Below are 23,925 nucleotides of genomic sequence, written 5' to 3'. Positions count from 1 at the left end.
TTTTATTTTATCTTGTAAAATATATTTCCCAGTTTATTTATACCATAAAAAGTGTCCACCTTCGATTTTTTATTAATTTATTTTCACCGTACAAAATAGCGCGGTTTGCAACTCAAGTGGTACAAAAAGTGTCTGCTTACGTAGTGTTGGGTAGTAACGCAACGAAAGTAGGTAACACATTACTGTAATGGTGTTACTTTGTTTGTAATACGTTACGTAGTTTCATTTAGAATTATTTCTAAGTAACGAAAATTCAATGAAAATTACTCAGTATTTCAGTGTTGACGTTTTTATAAAGGTTATAGAAGCTATTGGGAATTGAAAATGATAATAATGTTATAAAATATATCCAATGCGGGTATTAAATATTAATAGTATAAATAATTATTAAATATCATATATTATATATTTAATTTTAACTTACCAAAATTCAGTTTTCAATGATTTAACATGTCATGTATTCTTGCACTGTAAATTACGAATAAAGTTAGTTAAATGTATTATTAAATTTGATTTCACTAAATATAACAATAGGTTTTTGACAGAACGTTTCCTATGAATATGGACTTTTTTGTTTGTATTTAATAATCTTAATATTAATTTCTATAAACCATATACGTAAATATACTATTGAGAGCTGTTAATTATTACTTATTTCGAATTTGCTGTCAACAGTCGTATCGTGTTCCTCGTACTTTGAATTCAATATTGTTATGCATCATTTTTTATTCATCTTATTCAAATCATACTGTTTTACAATAGTGTATAATTAGGTTACTTGTAGAATGACAACAAATTGATTAGAAATCAAAAATATAATAATTTTTGTTTGTAACGAGAAAGTAACGAAGTTACTTTTTAATTTGAAAAGTAAAGTAATTTAATTACAATTTTATTTAAGTAATGCGTAAAGTAACTTTATTACTTTTTAAAAGTTATTTACTTAACACTGGGGGCAGTGTTGTGGGTCATCTAGGTAAATATAATTATTTTTATATCTAATCTAGATATAGAAATAGGTTATCTGATAATAATCATCTAGATAATTATTCAGTTAATGTCTTTAAAATATTTAACACAAAATTGTTTTAAACCCTAAACATTTGTCGCGCTTTGAATTAATAATAATAATAATAATAATAATATTTATGAAATAATTACAATAACAACTATGAATTTGTTATAAAATGTGTCGTTGGCTATCGACGGATGACAAACGACGATTAGCATCGATATTATTGGAAAAACATTTTCAGCTAAAAATCTTGAGTGACAAGACGTTAGAAGTTTTATGTGTTTAAAATCTAACAAATTTAATGCATAATTGTATAATTTGGATTTAAATTGAAAATTATAAATTTTATATTAATTACTCGCATACATATAATAAAACATTGTATTTTACTAATACTTCAAAAATAATTAAATATAGTTTTCGGTATTTAATGATTTTATTTTAATACATGTAAACGTATTATGTATTCTTAATTATTTAAGTATATTATACAGTATTATTTAACACATTTTTGAACAATAAAGCATATACACATTTAATCTTAATTTATTTTAAAGTAGATTAGGGACAGTTTTACAGATTAATACTTTTTACTATTTTTTCAGTTTTTTCTTCATTAGAGTATACACTTTTGACTCATAACTCCTAACTTGGGAAGAAAAAGAAAAACGTTCAACCAAAATATTATTACTATTCTGAGGTATACAATATAAAATATTAAGTATCTGTTTTTTATCTAGATAAATGTGATTATCTTTTATCTAGATGAAATTTTTAAGTGATCTATTTGTTTCATCTAGATAAATTTAAAATTAATTATCTGTTATTTTATTTAGATAATTTATTGGATATCTTTGTTCAACACTGACTGCGGGTGGGCACTTATATGTTTTTGTAATATATATTACACAGTTTTGGAAGTACAAAGATACTCATATTTTTAATTTTACTAAAATATTTTTAAGACCATTGTTTTAATGGTGTCAACGCTGTTAAAGAAAACTATATAGACATAAAGAAAACACTGACGAGACATGATTCAAATTCCAAAAATAGTGTTTGTTATTGAATATATTTAATACAATTTTAATCACAACGAATAATGTAAATGTTCGGTCATTTTTGTGTTCAGTTTTGTGTTCAGAATATATAAAATACGCAATTATTAATATAATATATAATTAATTCATCGTTATAATAATAAAACAAGTTGTCATTGAAGATTGTCGACACTGGTATGCAAGTGTTTGTATAATAAATGATATCTAAATCAATTAAAATTTCGTAAATGACATGTTATTATTCATTTCCAATTTCATAAATAAATTATTTTACGAATCTTTTTTTTTTTTTTTTTTTTTTTTTCTTTATTTGAGATAAACAATCTATACCTTAGGGGCACAATAAGTTTATATGGTTAGAGAATTTACAACATGATACGCTTGACGTGAGAAGTCATCCACTAATGACACTCAAATTGATTGATTTTTTTTTTTTAAATTTTTTAAATTTTTTTTTTTTAAATTTTTTTATTTTTTAGAATAATTAGTTAAACAACTGATACTCTGTAAATGATTAGTTGAGGGCAGGGGGGTGAGCAAGTAGGTCGCGACACCATTTACGTTTTAAACGTCTGGGTGGGTTACCAGGAATAGTATGGACTGCAAGATTACGTATTAGCGGGTTGCTATTTGAGGAAAGACGATTGTGGAAGCGTTGGTAATGATCTATAGCTTCTTCATGTACCAGTTTCATTTTTAGATCAGTGTGAATAGTGTGGTTTGAGACGTAAGGAGGAGCGTTTAGAAGTTTCCTGAGTGCTATGTTTTGAAAAGTTTGTATTTTGTTTATATTTGATTTTTTTGCATTACCCCATAACTCTATTCCATAAGTCCAGACTGGTTTGATTAAAGATTTATATATGAGCAGTTTTGAGTTGATATTAGTGAATTTGTTATTGTTAATAAATGTTTTAAGAAGGCGTAAACGAGCGTTTAAGTTTGTTCGTTTAGACTTAATATGGTGGGCCCAGGTTAATCTACGATCTAAAGTTAGTCCAAGATATTTAACTGTTTGTGAGTTTGGAATAGGGATGCCATGAATGGAGACAGCTGGGCAGGTAGGAGGTCTAAGGGTAAAAGTACAATGTATGGATTTGGACTGATTTATTTTCAACCGCCAGTTGGTGTACCATTCTTCCATGAGGGAGAGGTGATTTTGAAGATGGTGGGAGGCAATAACCGGGTCATTATTTATTGAGATTATAGCTTTATCGTCAGCATAGTCGGCGACTAGCGTATTCGGGGAGGTTGGTTGATCAGAGGCGTAGATGTTGTAGAGCACAGGCGAAAGAATTCCACCTTGTGGAACGCCTGCCGATATTTTGGCTATACTGGAGAGGGTTTCACCGAAACGAGTACTGAAATATCTGTCAGAAAGATATGATTTAATGATCAGGAAGTATACAGGATGTAAAAATTTTTTCAATTTGAAAAGGAGCCCATGGTGCCAGACCCTATCAAATGCTTGAGAGATATCAAGAAAAACGCAAGTACAATATAATTTTTTTTCTAAAGCATAAGAAATTGCATCTACAACTCTATGAACTTGGTGGATTGTTGAGTGGGTAGATCTAAATCCAAACTGAGAGTTGGGAAGAATGGAATTCACAGTTAGGCATGGTAGAATACGTTTAAGTAAAAGTCTTTCAAGGATTTTAGCGAAAAAAGGTAATAGACTAATGGGGCGATAAGAGGAAATGGTGTCAGGAGGTTTATTGGGCTTTGGAACCAGAATAATAATCGAGAATTTCCAGAGGGAAGGAAAATATGAGAGCCTAAGAACAGAGTTAAATAGATGTGAGAGGTGGATGATCGCTTTTTTTGGCAGGCATCTGGCAACTTCAGCAGTAATTTGATCAAACCCGGGAGATTTTTTGAGAGGGTATTTATCAATAGCATATTTAACTTCATTCGGAGTGAAATGTTTGACAGGGAGAGCAACTGGTAGTGGGGAGTTTAGAAACTCTTCCACAGAGTTGATGTTATTTGGAGAGGCAATATCAGGGTGAGGTTGGAAAGTTTCAGATAGGTGGAGTTTGAACAGTTCAGCTTTATCTGTATCAGATATAGCAAAGCTGCCATCGTTTTTTTTTATTGGGACGTTAGGGGCTTTAGTTTTACATGCATTTTTTGTTGCTTTCCAAAGACTACCATCATTTGCAGAGAGATTAGTTAGAAAGCTTTCAAAAGATTTAGTTTTGAGTTTAGCTAACAATTTTTTTAGATGGTTGGCTAATTTATTGTATTTTTGCTTGTGTGAAGGCAAGCGGGTTCGCTGGTAAAGAGCCCTTGACCTACGTTTTTCAACAATGATTTCACGAATGTGGACTGGTATAGCAGGAGTCTTAGAAAGTTTGAGGGAGGTGACTGTAGATGACCAAGCTGCACTTTGAATGAGGTTTGTGAAATTGTAAACAGCTAGATCCAGGTCGTCATAGGATTTTAATTTAATGTTTAATTTGATTTGTTGGTCTACAAGGTCATGAAATTTGATTTTATTAGTAGTATGGTTAAATAATTTCGGGGATTCCTGTCGAAGAGGAGGAGAGACATTAAGAGTTAGCAGTACTGAGGAATGGTCAGAATTTAAGTCAAGTATATTCTCCGTAGTACAGTGAATGTTGTTTGGGATTTTTGTGATGAAAATATCTAGAATATCTGGGTTTTTACGTGCTGAGGTCGGCCAATATGTTGGGCCTGGTGGAGCAAGGACTTTAAGATTTTCTCTAGTTACAAAATTATGAAGAACCTGACCACGCGGATTGTTTGCACGGCAACCCCAGGAATGGTGTTTTGCATTGAAGTCACCACCAATAATGCAATTGTTATGCACAGAGTTAAAGTAATTAGTAAAATTTTGAAACGTTATCTTATGTTTTGGAGGAGAGTAGACGGCCGCAATAGTAATAGGAATATTATTTAACTTTATGATTAGGGAACAGGATTGTAAATAATTAAAACAAAAATGTGGAAGAGGTTGAAATTGAATAGCATTTTTTATGAGAATAGCGACACCACCATGAGCCGTGTTATCAGGATGGTCGGTTTTTAAAAGCTTATACCCTGGTATATAAATGTTGGAGTATTTGGTGAGATGGGTTTCAGTAATAAGTGCTAAGTCAATGCGTGAATTGTAAAGAACTGTTTGGAGTTCGTTGACGTGATTTTTTATTCCATTTGCATTAAATTGTAGTATTAAAAGTGATTTATTTGTAGCTTTGTCTGACATTTTATTTAGCAAGAAGTTTTTCGATTACTTTGGTGAGTAGGGATATTAGAGGATTTATCAGTGATTTGAAATCCTCAAGGAAGTTTGTGATGGTAGAATTTAAATCAGGAGCGGTTGAAGGAGTTGGATTATTAGCTGACCTACCAGAAGTAGCCTGGGCATAGGTGGGGGAATGAGAATCGGGCTGAATTGGGTGGGTGTCATTTATTGGATGACTATCTCTAACATTTGTGGTATTAAATCTAGTGTTAGTTGGTACAAAGTTACTTTTGGTGTATGGTTTTTTGGCACGCTGGAGATCCTTGTATATGGAACAGCCTTTGTAACTTGCAGGATGATCGCCTCTACAGAGAGCACACTTTGGTGGATCGGAGCGTGGATTTGGACAGTCGGGGGACTTGTGATTTGAGCCACAGCGGACGCAGCGTGAAGGGTAACCGCAGTAGGTTTTTGTGTGACCGTATTCCTGACAGTTTGTACATTGGCTGATTGTTTTAGACTTGTAGGGCTCTTCGACTTTGATTTTCGTGTGCAACAGTGAGGACAGATGAAAGATTTCAGCTGACTTGATTGATGGCTCTAGATCTACGAAAAAGAGCGGAAGTGGAATTTTTGTTACTTTGTGGAGAACATTTGTAACACGTCTTATTTCAAACAAACGAACTTCTAGTTCTTCTTTAATTGTGTCTACATTAGTGGTTGGATGAAGGTTACGTATGACGACACGGAGTGGTTTATCTTGTTTGAGCTGGTAAGTGTGAAATTCCGCTTCTTGATCTTTTAAAAAGTGAATAAGTGCCCTGTATGATTCAGGATTCGATGTTTGAATTTTTAAACGGTCAGCAGACGTTTTGCAGAAGAAATTATCTACACCAATTAATTCAATTAGCGATGTACATAGGTCTAAGTAGTTTAACACGCCCCTTACAAAAATAGGAGGTGGGGGTTTGAAAACTTCGTCTGAGATATCATTGTTTGGTTCGTCAGGCAGCTGTTGAGAAGACGAGTTTTGGTCAGGCTCGTCAAGTTGATTTAGGATTTCAAACCGATTTGTTGATTTAAACAGTTTGGTTTTTTTTTTTTTTAATATTTTGCGATATAATATTGACCTGATCGCTTGTCGATGAGGTTTGAGAAGATGAAGAGAGATTTCTTTTACCTTGAGTAGCATGAGTAACATTGTCATTTGGATTTTTATTTGAAGTTGCGTCGTCATATTTGGTATTAGAAGCGTGAGGGTTTGACTTAATTGGCTGACTGGACGTTGTTGTTTTGCGTTGACCGATTTGCTGATTAGCTCTATTATTAATATTATTCATAATTAATTAAATTGCGGCGGCGGCGGCGTGTGTTTGTTTTATCTAGACCGCCTGGTGGCGGTCGCAGATAAGGAGAACTCGTATGCACTATTGCGTAATAACGCAGTAATGTGAGTACGGCGAACTTATGTAAGGATTTTAAACGACGATTTTGGAGAACTTATACAAGCGACGTTGGTAAGTTTATCATAATAAAAACACTGCTAGTAGGTTGCGAAAAAAGAAACACTAAAGTACAACTAAGATTTACTCATTGTCACTGAACAGTGAACGCTAATGAGTGCGATTATATTAATTACGAGAGGAGCGCACAGAGACACGTGTGTATCGGATGGCTTCCACCGCGGAACTGTTTACGAATCTTAAATATATATTTCTATTATTCATTGAATTATTGATCGTACCGTATAATATATACTACCTAGTGTCTATTCTACAAGAAATAATTGAATTTTTATACTATTAAACTAACTGTTGCTCTGACAGTTGACTGAAAATATCCGGCGGGTAAAAATAATGCGATACCATGCAGATTTTCAATCCTAATTTTCCCTTTACTTCCCTTTATCGATCATTTTTTTTTTTTATTAAAGATAACCCTCGGCATCGAGGCAATCGGGAGGTTATATAACAACAAATGGTTAAATAATACGAGCTTAAACATTAATAATTAATATAGTACTATTCTGAAACTTAAATTAGTTTGTACAATCCAGTCTCCTGGAGGAAAGCGAATATGATTGGAGATGGAAGAAGTTGTCCCAGTATGCCGTAAATTTCGTCACGTAATTGATTGCGATTCCTTGTTTCGAGGCAAGCATCACATAATATGGAAAGATACGATTAATAAAGTACTATATTATCCAATAGGGGCAGTGGCGTACCTGTGAAACATTTTTTTTTTTTTGGGGGGGGGGGGGCGAAAATTAACAGCACAATTTTTTATGGTTATAATATAATCTGAAACTTTATTATAAATTATTGTTAAATACTTAAAAAATGCATCTTATAGGTACTTATATAATATTATATTATATATAATATCACTTGATATCAATGATAAGTGATAACCATATTATAAAACAGCACAGATATATATACCTACATATTATATACTTTGGGTTACGTAATAATTGTAATAACTAATAATATTTTATTCGTATAATAAGAATTCTGGTACGGATTACTTTTCAATATGCAATGCACGTATAATATTGAATAATTAACAGTAATTTACTATTGTATTTTATAAACTATCAGTTTAATTTTTGAAGTGTAAAAATCATAGTGCTTATATTATTTTCATTTTTACTGGGTAGTTATTATTAATATTAGGTACATACAAATATTCTATAGTATATTATAATAATGTAAGATCGTCGCAACATTTTCATTTTCCTTTTACTATTAGTTTTCAATTTTAAATCGAAAAATTAATCTCGTAGTATAAGTACCTATTTTAATTTAAAACACGATCGCGATTACTTCGGAATCATAAGTATAGGTATGTAGCATATTATCAAAATATGCGTAATCTGTGTTTTTTAAATTTTTTGTCATTTATAATTTATGCAGTTTACATCAGGTGAAATATTTTATACATACCTATAGTTGGGTAAAGTTCAGATATATAAAGTTATATATCAAGTTAGTGATACCAGAGACAAAAGGTGAGGGTGGATCGACGGATTAGTTTTTCATATTTTTGTTTGTAGATATAATATGTGGAAAGAAATTGTCCAGTCTTACGGTGGCAGTGACGATGAGCCTAACAGGTAGTTCCGCGGTGGCGGTGGTGGATAGGAAGAAGAACATATACCTACTACCTATAGGTAATATAGCCATATGGGTGAATGGGTATTGGTAAATTGTTAAAACATTATTTTTTCTCCTCGAGATGTTTCTGGTACGTGACGAACACCTAGTTTGTCGGCTATACAATTTTCTGAAATTCGATTTGTAATGCAACGAGCTTTGGAGGTAGAATAAAATAGAGGTATAACGTATAATGTTCTGAGATAACGGAGCACCGAAACACTTAACCGCATAATAATATAGTACTACGTATTTATGTTTTTGTGTATGCCTTCGGCTATATCTATGTGTTATTATTATTATTATTTAATGTTTATCGTTTGTTATACGCTTGACTATCATTTTACGCGGTGGCGACAAAAACCATTCTATACTCTTCGATCTATACTCTATAGGTACTTGTAGATTCTAGACGTGACTTTCAACATTTTGTCGTTCTTGATCTTTACTGAGAGGAACGATATAGGTTTCATGATATCAACAATGATGAGTGTGTGTGTATTTTTTCTCATCATCATAATCATTGCAAATGCAATGCGTATACAGTATAATTAGTATAATATTTTTTCGTTAAAAATAAAAATTTCGGAAAAACGGGAACAAATCGATTTTGGATGTTGGTGTAACTCTAAAACAAATTACCGTAGATTCATACAATTTTCACTGGATATTGTTACTGACATTTCCCATACTTGATTATTCATAAATATTTTAAAATTAAAATTGTTTAGTTTTTTATCCTATAAATGTCAATAATATTTTATTCGTTGGGTCAGAATGCTTGAAAGTTGAATACAGGCTTTCCCAAGGTTCCTTAATATAATAATAGTTGAAAGATGTTTAAAATACATATTAAGCACGTTTTTTTTATAATCATTTAAAGATTAAATTTGTTAGATTGATAATTTACAAATTATTTAGTTGTTAAAAATTTATAAAACGTTCAACTTTTATAGCTAAGAATTATTTAAAACAGGTTTTACATATTAAAATAATAATAATAATCCAGATATAGCACACTACCTTACATAGTATCCTTGTCCATATTCTGCCCCTTTCCTTCTGTCCCATCTATGCTTGACACTCAATATATGTATTACGATTATAAAAATTGGAATTATGATAAGATTATTCAAAGATTAAAGAACATTGATTGGTATAACTCCTTAGGCTCAGGATCGGTTGATCAAACTGCTGATTTCTTACAGAAAACTCTGCTTGACTGTATTCGTGAACATGTCCAAATGTGTAACTTTCGAAATTCAACCTTTCCAAATGGGTATCGAGTAATCTAAAAAATCTTCTTTAAAAAAAAATTTAAAAAAATACAAACTCTATAAAACGCTAGGTGGTCATAATCGAAACTTAATATTCTCTAGACTGCGCGCCCAATATAAGTTCGAATCGAAGCGTCTATAAGAATTATTTGCTTAATATGCAATAGCGTTTACTTGTAGATCCTAAATAATTTTGGGAGTTTGTTCGTAGTAAACTCTACTATACCTGATGAGGTTTTTCTTGGGGAGTTGCCTGATGCCTCCTTGTTTGTCTCTCACTTCTCATCTGTATATGGTGACCCGTGGTTTACTTCTAATGCTTTATCCTATTAATTTACTAACCAACAATTTTCCTTTCTTCCTTCAAATTTATCCATATTCATAGACGAAGTTAGCGAAGCATTAAACTCCCTATCTAATGTTCGTAGTTCTGGACCTGATGGAATTTCTGCCATTCTTCTTTAACACTGTCGTGCCTCTCCAAGTTTATACTAGTAACTTTAACTTTTAATCAATCACTATTAGAGGGGGGTTTCCCTTCCCTGTGGAAAATTAGTCAAGTTACTCCTATCTTGAAGTCTGGGAGTCCGGTTGATGTTGCCAACTACCAACCAATCTCGGGCTTACCTCTCCTAGGTAAGTTGTTTGAGTATATAGTACTCAAACGAATCGAGCGTCCTCTCTTGACCATCATTTCTATTGACCAACACGAATTCTTCCCAGAACACTCGACAGCGCGACCAGTCTTATTGACTTTGTCATTGACCTTTACTCGGCTGGGTAATCGGGTTGATGTGATATATACAGACTTTTCCAAGGCGTTTTACTGTCTAGACCACAATACACATCTTTTTATCCTTGACGAGCTTGATGTTGGAGAACCACTCTTATGGTGGTTTGGTTCCTACCTTGGTGATCGTCGACAATTTGTTAACCTCTTCGGCAAGTCTTCCGAATTTTTCCATTGTATTTTTTTCTTTTTTATTATGCTGTATTTTAAAAAGCCGTTTGGCGTTAATTATAATAATAAATAAATAAATACCTATTTAATATTTTGTTTTCTAGGTGGAAAATGCAATCAGAATCAAATTCACTCCATACTCTTACGGGACAAACCAAAAATAAGTAAGTTTTTAATAATTTTATTTAAAAAATTCTGAAAATATGTTAAATTTATTAGTATATGTTAGGTATTTTAACCTTGCAAACACGTTTATAAAATAACTTTATATAACTTTATATTTAACTAAAAATAATCGTTTTCATTCTTAATTTTTACCAACCTGCTGTTTCTCACTTGTAGGTACAGTATTTTATGACGAAATTCTAATCACCAACTTAATTTTTAAACAAACCGACAAATGATATGCGTTTTATAGTTCCCTAAAATATACTTACTTAGATCAGTTACATACAGACTATTGAATAAACAAAATATAAAATATTTTAGTTTTAGTGAATTCAGTTATTTCATATCTAATTATGAATAATGTGTATTGTTTGAAATTAAATTACAATAAACTGTAGCAAAAATTAGCATTGGTCCTGCTAATATAAATTTGTGTTGATACAAAACCTCTTCATAAGACAGTTAGCTCAAATTCTTACATAAAAAAACTCTGTAATAGTTTAGTACTAAAGTGCATTACTATAATTTACTTTGGGGCACTGTTTTTTCTATAATAGTCAATTTTCTTAAAAGGTTAATGATATATAGTAATATAATATATTTGATATACTATGAAGATATTATACTAAAATCTAGGTGATGAGTGTTGTGATTATGACAATAATATATGATAATATGATAGAAAAAATTTAAAAATCCTTGTATTATAGTATAAATAAATAAAAAATTAATTTAGTAAATTAATTGTATACATAATGAATCGAATAAATTATTAATTAATATTCATTTAATTATTTATTTTCATATAAGTGTACCTATTTATTTATTCAAGTATGCACAACAGTAGATAAGTACACATAGATTATGTGCAATGTACATACGTACTAAAATTAGCCTCGGAAGTAGAACAATATTATCAACATAAAAAAGAAAGCAACCATAATTTATCAAAATTAGGTAGCAAAAAAATTAGGGTAGTTCACACAATTCTCTTATAATACGATTAGCAAATTTGATTATGAAAAAAATAGGATCGACATAAATTTTCTCTTGGTACCAAATTACAGTTATTATTACATTATGTATATACAGGGTGTCCCGTGAGGGTTTACCCATTGCAATATCTCCCAAAATAATGGTGATATCGAAATTCTGGTTTTGTAACAAGACTCACAGAGATCAGAACTACAATTATTTCATATTTTAATTGATTTTAACGTTTTGGTAAAAAAGTTAAAAAATATATTTTTTTATTTAATTATTTCCAAAAAAATTAAAGATAGCCATTTTGTAGAGTTTGTTTTCTGAAGATATTGACGTTTCAAAATTTTATTTTCATTAATTTCCTGATTTTTAATACTTTTTTTAATCTCGAGAAAAATTGCGAATTATTTAACACCGTAATGTTATCAAACATGTGACCCGCCGCGCCACGTGCATTCCCATACGGCCGGCCGAATACCTTCCGTGTTCCTAATAGTTATAAACTATAATCATATTTTATTTCTTCAAAACTAGAAAAAATATTAAAAATCAGGAAATTAATGAAAATAAAATTTTGAAACGTCAATATTTTCAGAAAAATAAACCCTACAAAATGGCTATCTTTAATATTTTTGGAAATAATTAAATAACAATTTTTTTTTTACATTTTTTACAAAAACATTAAAATAAATTAAAAAATGAAATAATTGTAGTTCTTATTCTTTTGAATCTTATTATAAAACCAGAATTTTAATATTTCCATTATTTCGTGAGATATCGCAATGGGTAAATCCTCGTGGGACACTCTGTATACATTATACTTGTTGCAATTCCATATGTGTATGTAATAAATTTCTACTTTCACACTTGTGAACAATAATAATAATAAACAAGAAGTTTAAGCAACAGAATAATATATTTTACTGTAGTAGTTTATGTGCACTTAATTCCACAAAATATGTTATTTAGGTTTTACCTATAAAAAACAATTACGATTTAGAACAACTAACAAGTTAATCATGCTGATACGTTGGAAAGTGTTCAGAAGATATTTTTTGAATTCTTTGCTTGAAATGAAGGCTCAAAATAGAACATTTTTAAACTTCACAGTATAGTTGCCTCAAATATAATCATCTTGTGTCTTAGTAGTTTTAGTACATAGCTAAACTCAAATGTATTTATAATTTTTAATATATAGGTACATAATAATAAAGTATTCAGGGTCTAACATTTAATAGAAAATGATTCCCCCAACCCCACTCACTGATTAAGTTAGTACATTATTATTTGTCATGATATTCTATATACTTAGCACTTAGAAGTTAGAATTGTTAATATATTAATCAAACTTTTATTTTCTTTATTTAAACTTTCATTTTTTTTTCTTAGTTTATACTTACCGGTGTTAGTTTTCAATAAACAATTAGGAAATCACTAACATTTAAAAATAATATACATAATTTACAATTATTTATTTGGTAGTTGTGTTACGATTTTTATCATTTAAATTTGGTTGAGCAAGTCGGGTTTTTCAAAAGCTTAATTATTATTGGTGTCTTCTGTGTTCGAACCTAAATCTGCGTCCTAGTTGGCTTAGATATTCAGTTTTTGACTTATTCTGTTTATTTGTAGCATTCAATTACTATGTATGCTTAGTTTTCAAGTCGACGTTGTAAGTTGAGCACTGTGGTGGCTGCTTTTTAGCCATTAGAAACTTGTGAGTTATCTTTATATTACCTAGGTATCTGGAGATGATTACATACTATTTTTCTCCTGTGTTGACGTTTAGATTTGACCATTCATATACCTATTGGATTTTTGATTTCACGGAGCTTGCTCAGTATTCCCAACCAACTCAACCAACGGTCTTACCATTTAATTTCAATAAGTTTTTGGATTTGATTTTTTAAATTTGTGTTTGTTGTTATGTTGAGTTATAAGATGTATGTGGATTTTGCTGTTTTCTTGGCTTCTCCATCTGTTTTTTCATTCTCTTCAATATTGCCGTGTTCAGAAATCCTGATTAGGGATATTTTTTTCCTCTGTTTATTTGATGTTGTAGCTTTGGAGTTTTCTCAGAGAATCTGAGAGAGTTATATTATTTTTGTGGAAGTTCTCGTGGTCAATAATGAGCTCTACTGACTTAATGATTTCTACGTCTTCTGCCATGTAGATGGAACAACTTTCAGTAAGTTAAAAAATGGAGGTGAGGTTTTCGCTCATGATTGCTATTCCCACACATTCTACTGATTTGGAGATGTCTGTGTAATATAAACTATCATTTTTATGTCCATATAGGATTTCAAGTCGTCTTTATAAATCACTGGAAGGATTTGCTCTCTTTTGAATTCTGTTAACTTAAAATAATTATCAAGGTTTGTGTTCCATGAAATTATTTTATCGGACTTTGATTAGTGAGTTAAGTTCCACCCCATGTTTGTTAGTGTACTCTGTGAAATCGCTTATGCGCTTGTTTGTTGAGTTGTCTAAGTTTCTGGTGCTGCGTAAAGTAAGGATCTTTCAATTTTTCTTAGCTCAGGGGGAGGTACAATTGCCAGAGTTCGACAAAAACAAAAAGTTCCCATACCAAATCTTATGCTCGTGTTTATGAAAGTGTCTACTATCTTCTAGTAGGTTAGTTTGGTTGATTGGTAAATTGTAGCATTCTAGTCCATTTTTGCTGTAAAACATTACTGCTCTCAAATATTTGTTACTAAATCTTTATTCATTATTGTTTCTTTAATGTTATGATAAAAATGTTTTTGTAGCATATTTTTTTACTATAACTTATAAGAAACTGATTGAACTTAAAATGTTAAATACTTATAGTTTATTTCACAGTTATTTACATTAGTGCATAGAGTAATATTTGAAGTCATAATTAAATTTGAGCATGAATTAACAATACTAAAATTTGCATTAATTTATTTGAAAATACAAACTTCTTGTTACCTACTGTAGATAGAAAATTAGTAAATAACAATTCGAACAATTATGGTAAACGTATAGCTATACAAGTTTTAAAATCTATTAACGAAATATATGTTATTTATAATGTATGGCATGCATTAATATATTTTGATTTGATTCGTAATATGTTTTTTTTTTTTTTGAGACTGAAAATTTACTCTATATTACTTACTAAAAGTACATATTATTATACTATAGATGGAAAAAGTATGACAAGACTTTGATGAGTTCTTAATGTTCTTATACCCTTGGATCCCACCCACCCAGTATGTGTGAATTGCGTAGGAATAAAGGGTAATGAACATGTCCATTACGGTAACTTATAAAATAATACGACCCACTGTTTAGTCATTAAAGTGAACGAAAATGTTACCAAATCTAACATGATCTAGATAACAGGGCTTTATTCCAGTTGAGGTTAGTTAAACATTTTCGGGATTACAAAATTTAAAACGCTTCATTTTTTTTTCTCAAATACTTGGTTCTATACTTTATGTTTTAATACATTATTTTATTTTAATACAGAAACGGTATCCAAATAAATATTAGTCAGTAAATCAATTAATTATTGTGAACTTGATTAAACATCTTATAATTTAACTAAGTTGATAATGAAGATGAAGTCTTATTAAATTACTAGTATTTTTGGGCCTTGGATTTAAGTTTTATAATATATGTATTTTATTCAACAAATTGAAAATCTAACACGCCACTTTAATTAACATAATTATTAATAAATAGTAATTGATTTTCGTGAATTTTTCGATATTCCTGGCCTTCTTTTACATTACTTTGAATTTTCACCTAATCACGTTCCTAGAAATAATTCAACCCTACATTTTATTAACGCTCAGCAGTTATACCAAAAAAGCATTTTGTTTGTTTTTTAAAATATTTAGTGGGAGTAAAACTTGAAATTTTGCTCAGATATGTCGAATACAATAGGATGATTAACACAACATTAGTAAAACGTCATATTTGGATCATCAATTCGTTTACAAAGATATAAAGGAAACAAGTTTTATTTTTCTAGTATTTTAAAATGTAGTAATTTACTTCTATTTGATAATTAATTTTATATTTTGATCATTTTACAAGCCATGCGTGATTACCGGATCATCGTAGTGCTTCTACGCTCTAACCTCCCCAAAACCACATCATTTTTACTACTCTTTACATACAAACCTTTTAAAAATATTGGATTCATGTACATAATAATAAATTAAGCATGGTATCGATGAATCGTGGGACATAATGGTTAACAAATTTAAATTAAGATAAAATTATATAATACATTAAAATTTGGCTATTTATTACTAGATTAGTGGATTGTTTTACGCTAAACGTAGATAAATACTTATTTTGATTTCTCATTTTCTTCGATTGATCTTAAGGTCAGTTAAATTAGCACCGCCATTTTTGAAAACTCCTATTTGTACAGAACGGACCTATTAATTGCATCATGTATTTTCGTATAGTTTTTCCTTTTTTTATTATAAATGTATAATTTAGTTATAGGTATAGAGATTTAATATAATGTATTTCAATTCGAATAAATAAACAGTATTTAATGACAATTTGAGGCTTATTGCAATTGATAATTTCCGAGGAAAAAACTTCAATATAAACATTTAAGCACTAAATTATTTTTCCCATTCCCAATTTATCAAAAGTAATAATCTATATACGATTCTTTCGATATAGGATTTCTAAATCAAATATACCCATGAACATAATATTCTTTTAGAGTATAATATTTATTTAGTTTATTGTTGTAGGTGGGTCCTTATATTAGTAAGATGACATTCAGAATGCACATTGTGTACACTATACAGTAGTTATAATTGAAGATTGCACATCACTCTAACAGAAAATAAAATATTATTCGTATATAATATATAGTATATACTTTATACTATAGGATATTTAGTAATTGTTTTTATATACAGACCGATAATAGACAAGACAATATAAGAAATGTTCTAGTTATCATAATATATTTATAATACAATTATTATTATTTATTATAAGTTATAACAAAGTTATATAGTTAATATAACAATGAATAAATATAAATTTATCATATTATTATAATAGCTATAATTTACAAATAGAAATTTAAAAAAAAAGTAGCAAATATTTAGTACAATAAAACTAAGCGTTACTACCTATATCAAATATTCAAATATGCTATTAGTAATCAATGGTTTAAGTTATTTGACATATTAAAAAAACTCCATATGGCATAATGTTATCTTAATAAATTTATTTATTCTTTTCTATACTAATATATGTTTTAAGTACTAAAAATATCCGAATAAAAAATAATAAATAATGTTTTTTTGTCTATAAAAATTTGTTTCAACCACATTAGAAACATAAAACAAGTTAAAAATTAGAATTTTTTTATAATGTATTAGATAATATATAGTACGCACATTTCTCTGTTCAACTCATGTTATTTTAAAATTTCTTAAGAATAAAATCAATGATTTATATTCCACGTGTAGACATGTAGTAGGTCGAAGTATTAAGACATGTAAATAAATAAAATAAATAATAATACTATAAAATATAATAATACTTACCGAATATTCCGAATACAAGAATTTTAAAGTGTACCTTTGTACCTAAGTTTTATGTACTACAGCACAACTGCAGAATAATTGTAGGGCGTCATTCATTTGGGCGAATAACCCAAAATTTACCTGAGTAGAGCTGTATCATTTGGGCGAGAAATTAACCGATCGTTTAGATGAATTTATAAATTATTGAATAATAATAGGGAAGTAACATGTTATATTTAACATATAATAAATACGATCATATTAAATATGAGTTAAAATTAAAAAAACTAGTTAGGTACTATTTTTAATAAAATATTATGACAATATGACAATTTATATGAGAATATAATATAATGGATATGAGGTACCATACTAATAACAAATTATAAGATAATAAATTATATATGACAATTACAACATAACACATTTTTAACCATATACCAATTAGAATTAACTGAGAGTCCTAAGTCTCTAAAAATGGGAAGGAAAACGTATATTATATAGTCTATAAATTATAATCAATATGATGACTAAATATAATATTGTGACAATTAGTCATAATTTTATAAATTATTTTTTAGGAATAATATTATATAACAATTTTTTTTTTTTAATAACTCGGCTCGCCCAAACGATGTATTAGATAAATTAGGGGTGTGTGTACATTTCGCCCAAATGATGTATATAAATTCGCCCAAACGATATGTTATTTTGGGTTATTCGCCCAAATGAAAGCCGCCCTAATTGTACATGATTTGCAAACATTGCAAACTGTTTTGTTGAGTGTGTGATTCAGTCAATAACTATATATAATTTGAATACAGTAGAACTAAAATAGTTTTTGTGTCTAAATTATTTATTATTTAAACACATGTGACTGCGATTCGATTTTTAGATCATTAGGTGATTGTTAAAAATATAAGAACGTTTTACATTCCTGTCATAAATGCGTAAGTAAACTATTATACTAATTTATTGATTTACTTAAAATCAATTTTTTTTCATACAGTTATAATATTTAGTTCAACAAATTATATAATTACGAATGAAATTTTTGAAACTCTAAAATAATATAGATTTAATATTATATTTTAATATTTAAAATAAATAACGTATTATATATGATAAAGTATCTCGTTTAACTGGTCCTCAATTAATTTCAGTCATTTTTTTAATAGCGTCCAATATAATTATAACGTGCCATTTGAATCATGGACGGGGGCGTCAAAATTTAATTTGGTGATTTGAAACTGTTATTATATAAAAGTTACCAAATGTGTCTACAAAAACTCGTTAAAATATCAACTTTGACAATGTGTTAAGTATAATAATTTATGTTTAATTGATTATAGTTTATTTATAAATTGTTCATTAGTATAGTTTATTAGTTTACGGCTTATTGTAACACATCTGTGTTATGAGCATTTTTAATTTATGATATATCATATGCGCAAAATTTACTAAAAAATCGAATTATTATAAAGAAAATCCACACCCAAACACAAATAATGTTCTTATTATCTTGTTTCATGATAGGTCAATTCACTCTAATTTTTAACTAACTAAACATGATTTACTGAGCATGAATTCTGTAAATTATGGGCTTGTAAAACGGATATAACAAATGTTTGTTTAGCCATTTAGCGTCTTCTTGACTCATTTTGCAGAAAAAGGAAAGTGTTCTTTAAAAAGGGTATGGCGTAATCTAAATTGTAAATATTAGTTATTCTATTCGAAATCGAAATCGTCTTAGGCGTTAGGTTCAAAATCAACCGTTAAATTTAATATTTGAGCATTTTTCATAGTGGTTAGTAAACACATTGTTATAAGTTATAATGTCGTAGAATTATTATTTTAGTTTATTAATATAAGTAATAAATATTTACCTAATATATATATATGTTAGGTTATATATTATCAAAAAAATAAAAACATAAAAACATTAAAAATAAAACTTAAAAACATAAAAATCCTAAACGACGCGTTCTCTAACACTGCTGACGTAATAATTCGTAAATATATTTTTGTCTTATTGTTTAAAAAAATAAATATTATTTTAATATTTCCATTTCAGTATCACCTTCCTTAACAGTTGTCTGTATATGACGGTGACATTATTTATATATTAAGTATTAATATACTTGTATTTTTTTTTCTATCCCTGAAAACGAATATACTTTTCAGTCAGTGTGGACGTGTAGTAAGTACACTATGCGTTATTGCCTGAAGCCCAGAAACTGTATTATGTCACTCAATCAGTTGAGATGATACACGTGACACGTCCCATTACGTATTCGCGTATAGTATGTACTGTATACCATAAAAATAATATAATATATTATATATAGCTTCGCATATTGTATAATAATTAATAATAACATTAAAAACGTTGAAAACGTTAGAGAAACCCAAACCGATTAGCACGCAATGTTATCATAGTAATCAATATTGATTGGAGAGAAGATTTAGGGTTATAATAATATATTATATTTTACGATTTATGCGAGAATATCATAGATTTTAAAATGATGTATATCATTTTTGGAAATATTAGACCTGAATTAAATTACTTCTCCTATATCCCTATATAGTCTATAATATGATATTATTAATTTTTCAGCTATGTTTAATAATTATTATAAGTTATTAAATTGTATTAATTTTTTGAACATTTTGTTTTTGGATGATCGGTCTTCTTTACTGTGAAAAAATGTATAGAAATCATATTATATAAATGTTATTACCATTTTAGTTAAGACATTGAGTGTACGTAGACTTGGGCGGCAGCGTAATAGCAGATAGACCCGACGGCGGCTCCATCTAATAAGACGTCAGCTGTTCCGGCGCCGGGCTCACGGCACTGCCTTCTTCCCACCGTCGCGTCGCCGACTCACCGCTATAGCCGGCAATCTTGTCCATTATGTTTTTTGTTGTTTTTTTCCACACTGTCAATATAATTTGTTTATCTATATAAGCTAAATTGTATATTTTTCGATCGATGAGGACAGAAAAATGAATGGACGTACCGAAAACAGAAATAATAATAACTCGATTTCGCTATTGACGACTTTATCCCCGTCGATGGCATGTGGAATTGTATAAAATCCAATTGTGTAACGAATTCACGTTTATACACTCACGAATAATATGTTCCGCGGTGGTGGGCCATGTATTGTAACATGAAAATGTAATAATAATATATTAAGTAATGTAATGTGCACAAACATAAGTTTTTTGTTCGCCGTATCCAATCTTTGGACAAAAAAAAAGACATAAATATCTTAAACTGAATATCTGCACTTAGAAACTAGATAGGTGCCTATAATGGCTATATAGATATAAATAATTAAGCTCTGATGCGCGAGTATAAATAGTTTAATATTAAATAACTAAATCAATTGCAAGATAGTATGTGAGTATGTCATACTAGTGTAATATTGTCTCGGGGCTAAATACGAATTGGATCTCAAGATTAAAGTTCCCAAATTTTTCTTAGGTAGTAGACAATACACTAGTTGGTCCCGAGTTTTTGATGTTTGTACATTATACCAACCTGGCAATTTCGACATTTATCAAAATATATTAAGTATGATAAATGATAGGATTTTTATGTGGAAAATCGTGAAAAGTTGAGGTTTAGGACAAAAGTGGCCGACCCTAAATAGTTGCGAGAAAGGTGAAGGTGAAGTAGAAGAAATGATATGATTTTTCGTTCCATTTTGTGAATGGATTCATAATGAATAACTTTACTTTTCAGATACTTAAGAGACTCGTTTCTTTTGTTCGCCGATAATGTTATAAGTTTACTATAACGTGGCTTGTGGTTGTCATCGTTCCTTTACAATAAATCAATTTATTATAATTTTTTTTTTTTTTTTTTTTTTTTTATTAACATAAAGGCTTCAATTACTAGGATTATTAGCCTATAATTACAAAATGATAGTTATACAATATAAAAGTTGACATTGTCTTTATAGATTATCTTATTATTATTATTATACAATGTAAAATATTCTAATATTTACAGTTTTTTGTCTATATCTATTTGTTTGAAAAATTTAAGAATGTTGTCGGAGTTATGTTGATTGAGAGCTTCTTCGATTGACCTTGGATTGTTGAGAATAAAACGTGCGGTTGAAAATGTGGGGCAATCCATAACGATGTGTTCAATTGTAAGGTGGGTGTTGCATGAGTCGCACATTGGTTTAGGTTCCTTGGTGATTAAGTAGGAGTGGGTGATATTGGAGTGGCCTATTCTAGCTCTGTTGATAATTATTTGTTCTCTCCTAGATGCATTTTCAGGGTATGGCCATTTTGTAATTGTTTTTTTGATGTTCCTTAGTTTGTTACTGGTTGGAGTGTCGTCCCAGTGGGTTTGCCATGATGCGAGTATACGTTTTTGAGCTTCGTTTATTAGGTCATTGGAGGTGCTTTTGGAAATGGAGGTGGTAGATGCTGAGGTGACCGCTTCATCGGCCATTGTGTCCGCTTTCTCGTTCCCAGGGATACCTACGTGTGATGGGACCCACATGAAATTGATTTTGATTTTCGATGATGCGATACATTCTTTGGTGAGTTGAATAAGTTCGTTCTGAGGGTATTGTTCTTGAAGTGATGTGAGTGCACTGAAAGAGTCGCTTATTATGAGAGAGGAGGAGATGTGGGAAGTGGCTACATGTTGTACTGCCGTGTATATCGCATATAATTCCGCCGTATATATGCTAGTGAATGACGGAAGTCGAAATTTTATGACTTCAGTACCATCTACTATTGCAAAGCCGGTTCCGTTTGAGCTTTTTGAAGCGTCAGTATAAATGAGCACGTCGTCGTAGTAGTATAAATCGATTAATTCGTGAAAATGAGATACAATGATTGAGTTTTCAGTTGAGTTTTTTTTGAACTTGAGAAGTTCGGTATTTATATTAGGGGACCAATTCCACGGTGCACATGAGGAGATGGGGATTTTGTTGATTGTATCTATATCCAGATTGATATTTTCCTTGATTCGGTTAAAGTTTTCGAAGATTGTGTTGGGTGTTCTTGATCTGTAGTTTGGAAAGGGATGATGGAAGTTGGAGGCGGAAATATGGTTTGGCAGGTTTAACGTCTTGATCATATATTTAATGGTATTGATGTCACGGATGATCTGAAGTGGAGGTACACCTGCGTTGCAAAGGATGCTGTCTATTGGGCTGGTTCTAAAAGCTCCAGTAGCTAATCTGATGCCTTGATTATGAATTGGATCTAAAGTGTTTAGCAAATTCCTTTTGGTAGTGCCATAAATAACAGAACCATAATTAATGAGAGAGAGGATAAGTGATTTGTAAATTAAGATGAGGCTGTTCTGGTCTGATCCCCATGTAAGGTTTGACAAAATTTTGATGATGTTCAATCTGATACTGCAGGAAGTTTTATTATAATTTTATTAGCGCATAATAGTAGTAGTATGGTTCTTACTACGATCTACGATATTTGTGATACGTTTATTACCCTCAACCAATGAATATTTATTGCTTCTAATTTTTTTTTTTAAATTCAAATTATCAAATTATCCAACATCCATCATTAGGCATAGATTAGGTAAATTATTATGTGTTTAGTACATTTGGAAATTCCTACCACAAATATATTCAACTCCTTGATATGTGGTTATAAATGATCGCAAGGTTATCAACGACGAACATTGTTGCGAGTAAAATAATCACTTCAAGGCAGCATAGAATTCTCTATCCTCTAGGTACATTAATTAACCGATTGAACGGAGGAACGTTCGGTTAAAATCGTTTCTCTACCGAACTCGTTCATTTGAAATTACTCGTTTACAAACGACCCATCACTAGTAAAACACAATATTATGTTCACGATAAACATTTAACGATACGAACAACAATAAAGATAAACGTGATGAAACTGGAATTTTCCAATGTTAAAATAAATTTACATTGTTATTAAGAATATTTCTACGAAAAAAAAAAATTGTCAACGTTTTAAGTATTATACTAATATTATTGTTTCCAATTGGTTTGCGTCAAACTGTGCGCGTGTCCAAATTATAATCGCATCCAAGTAACGCGATACTGTAATATATTATATTTTAGTACCTACTACCTACCTACTTATACCTACTTACTTAATGCTTACAGAAAACGTTCGGGACCAAACTAGTACCTACAGTATATGAAACAATGTAGGACTCAACTGTTATAATGTTATACTACCTATAGGTAAGTGTCCGTATTCAAGTTTTGGAGCTCAACTCGTGTAATATGTACTGTTTCACGGGGTGGTGGTCGTTTGGGCGAAGTTAATAATTTTTACCAAGAGATTAATAGTTCGTTTGGGCAACTATCATTTGTACTGTTTGGGCGAGTGAAATTATTTTTACCTTGTGACAGATACGGACGATATTATTGCTAATCATTATTAATCACTATTATCGAAAATAAGATTACGATTCAATCATGCTGTCCAAGTTGTACATAATAACAATGTAGTGTGCTATGTGTATAGTGTCTTGTGTGATACTTTCATGTCCGCGTATTTAAAAATTAATTCTAAC

General features: G+C 30.0%; 1 protein-coding gene across 6 annotated transcripts in view; it reads left to right on the top strand.

Moving 5' to 3' along the window:
* The window catches only part of Ac78C (adenylyl cyclase 78C), a 161,502-nt gene that overhangs the window by 11,417 nt on the left and 126,160 nt on the right, over nt 1-23,925 (top strand). For 4 of the 6 annotated variants that reach the window (XM_089224755.1, XM_089224760.1, XM_089224759.1 and 1 more), the window contains exon 2: nt 10,782-10,841. In XM_089224755.1, the coding sequence (XP_089080881.1) occupies nt 10,789-10,841 (53 nt within the window). In that variant the 5' untranslated portion in view covers nt 10,782-10,788. Of the gene's footprint in view, nt 1-1,620; nt 1,716-10,781; nt 10,842-23,509; nt 23,591-23,925 lie in introns of those variants that run through there. The other 2 variants (XM_089224756.1, XM_089224757.1) reach the window with 2 other exon arrangements.

The sequence above is a fragment of the Diuraphis noxia genome, unplaced genomic scaffold (assembly GCF_037042655.1).
Source record: "Diuraphis noxia isolate RWA-SAM2 unplaced genomic scaffold, SU_Dnox_SAM2 contig0003, whole genome shotgun sequence".
Taxonomy (NCBI): Eukaryota; Metazoa; Arthropoda; class Insecta; order Hemiptera; family Aphididae; genus Diuraphis; species Diuraphis noxia.
The sequence above is the reverse complement of the archived record's forward strand: the minus strand, read 5'-3'. Positions and strand labels throughout refer to the sequence as shown.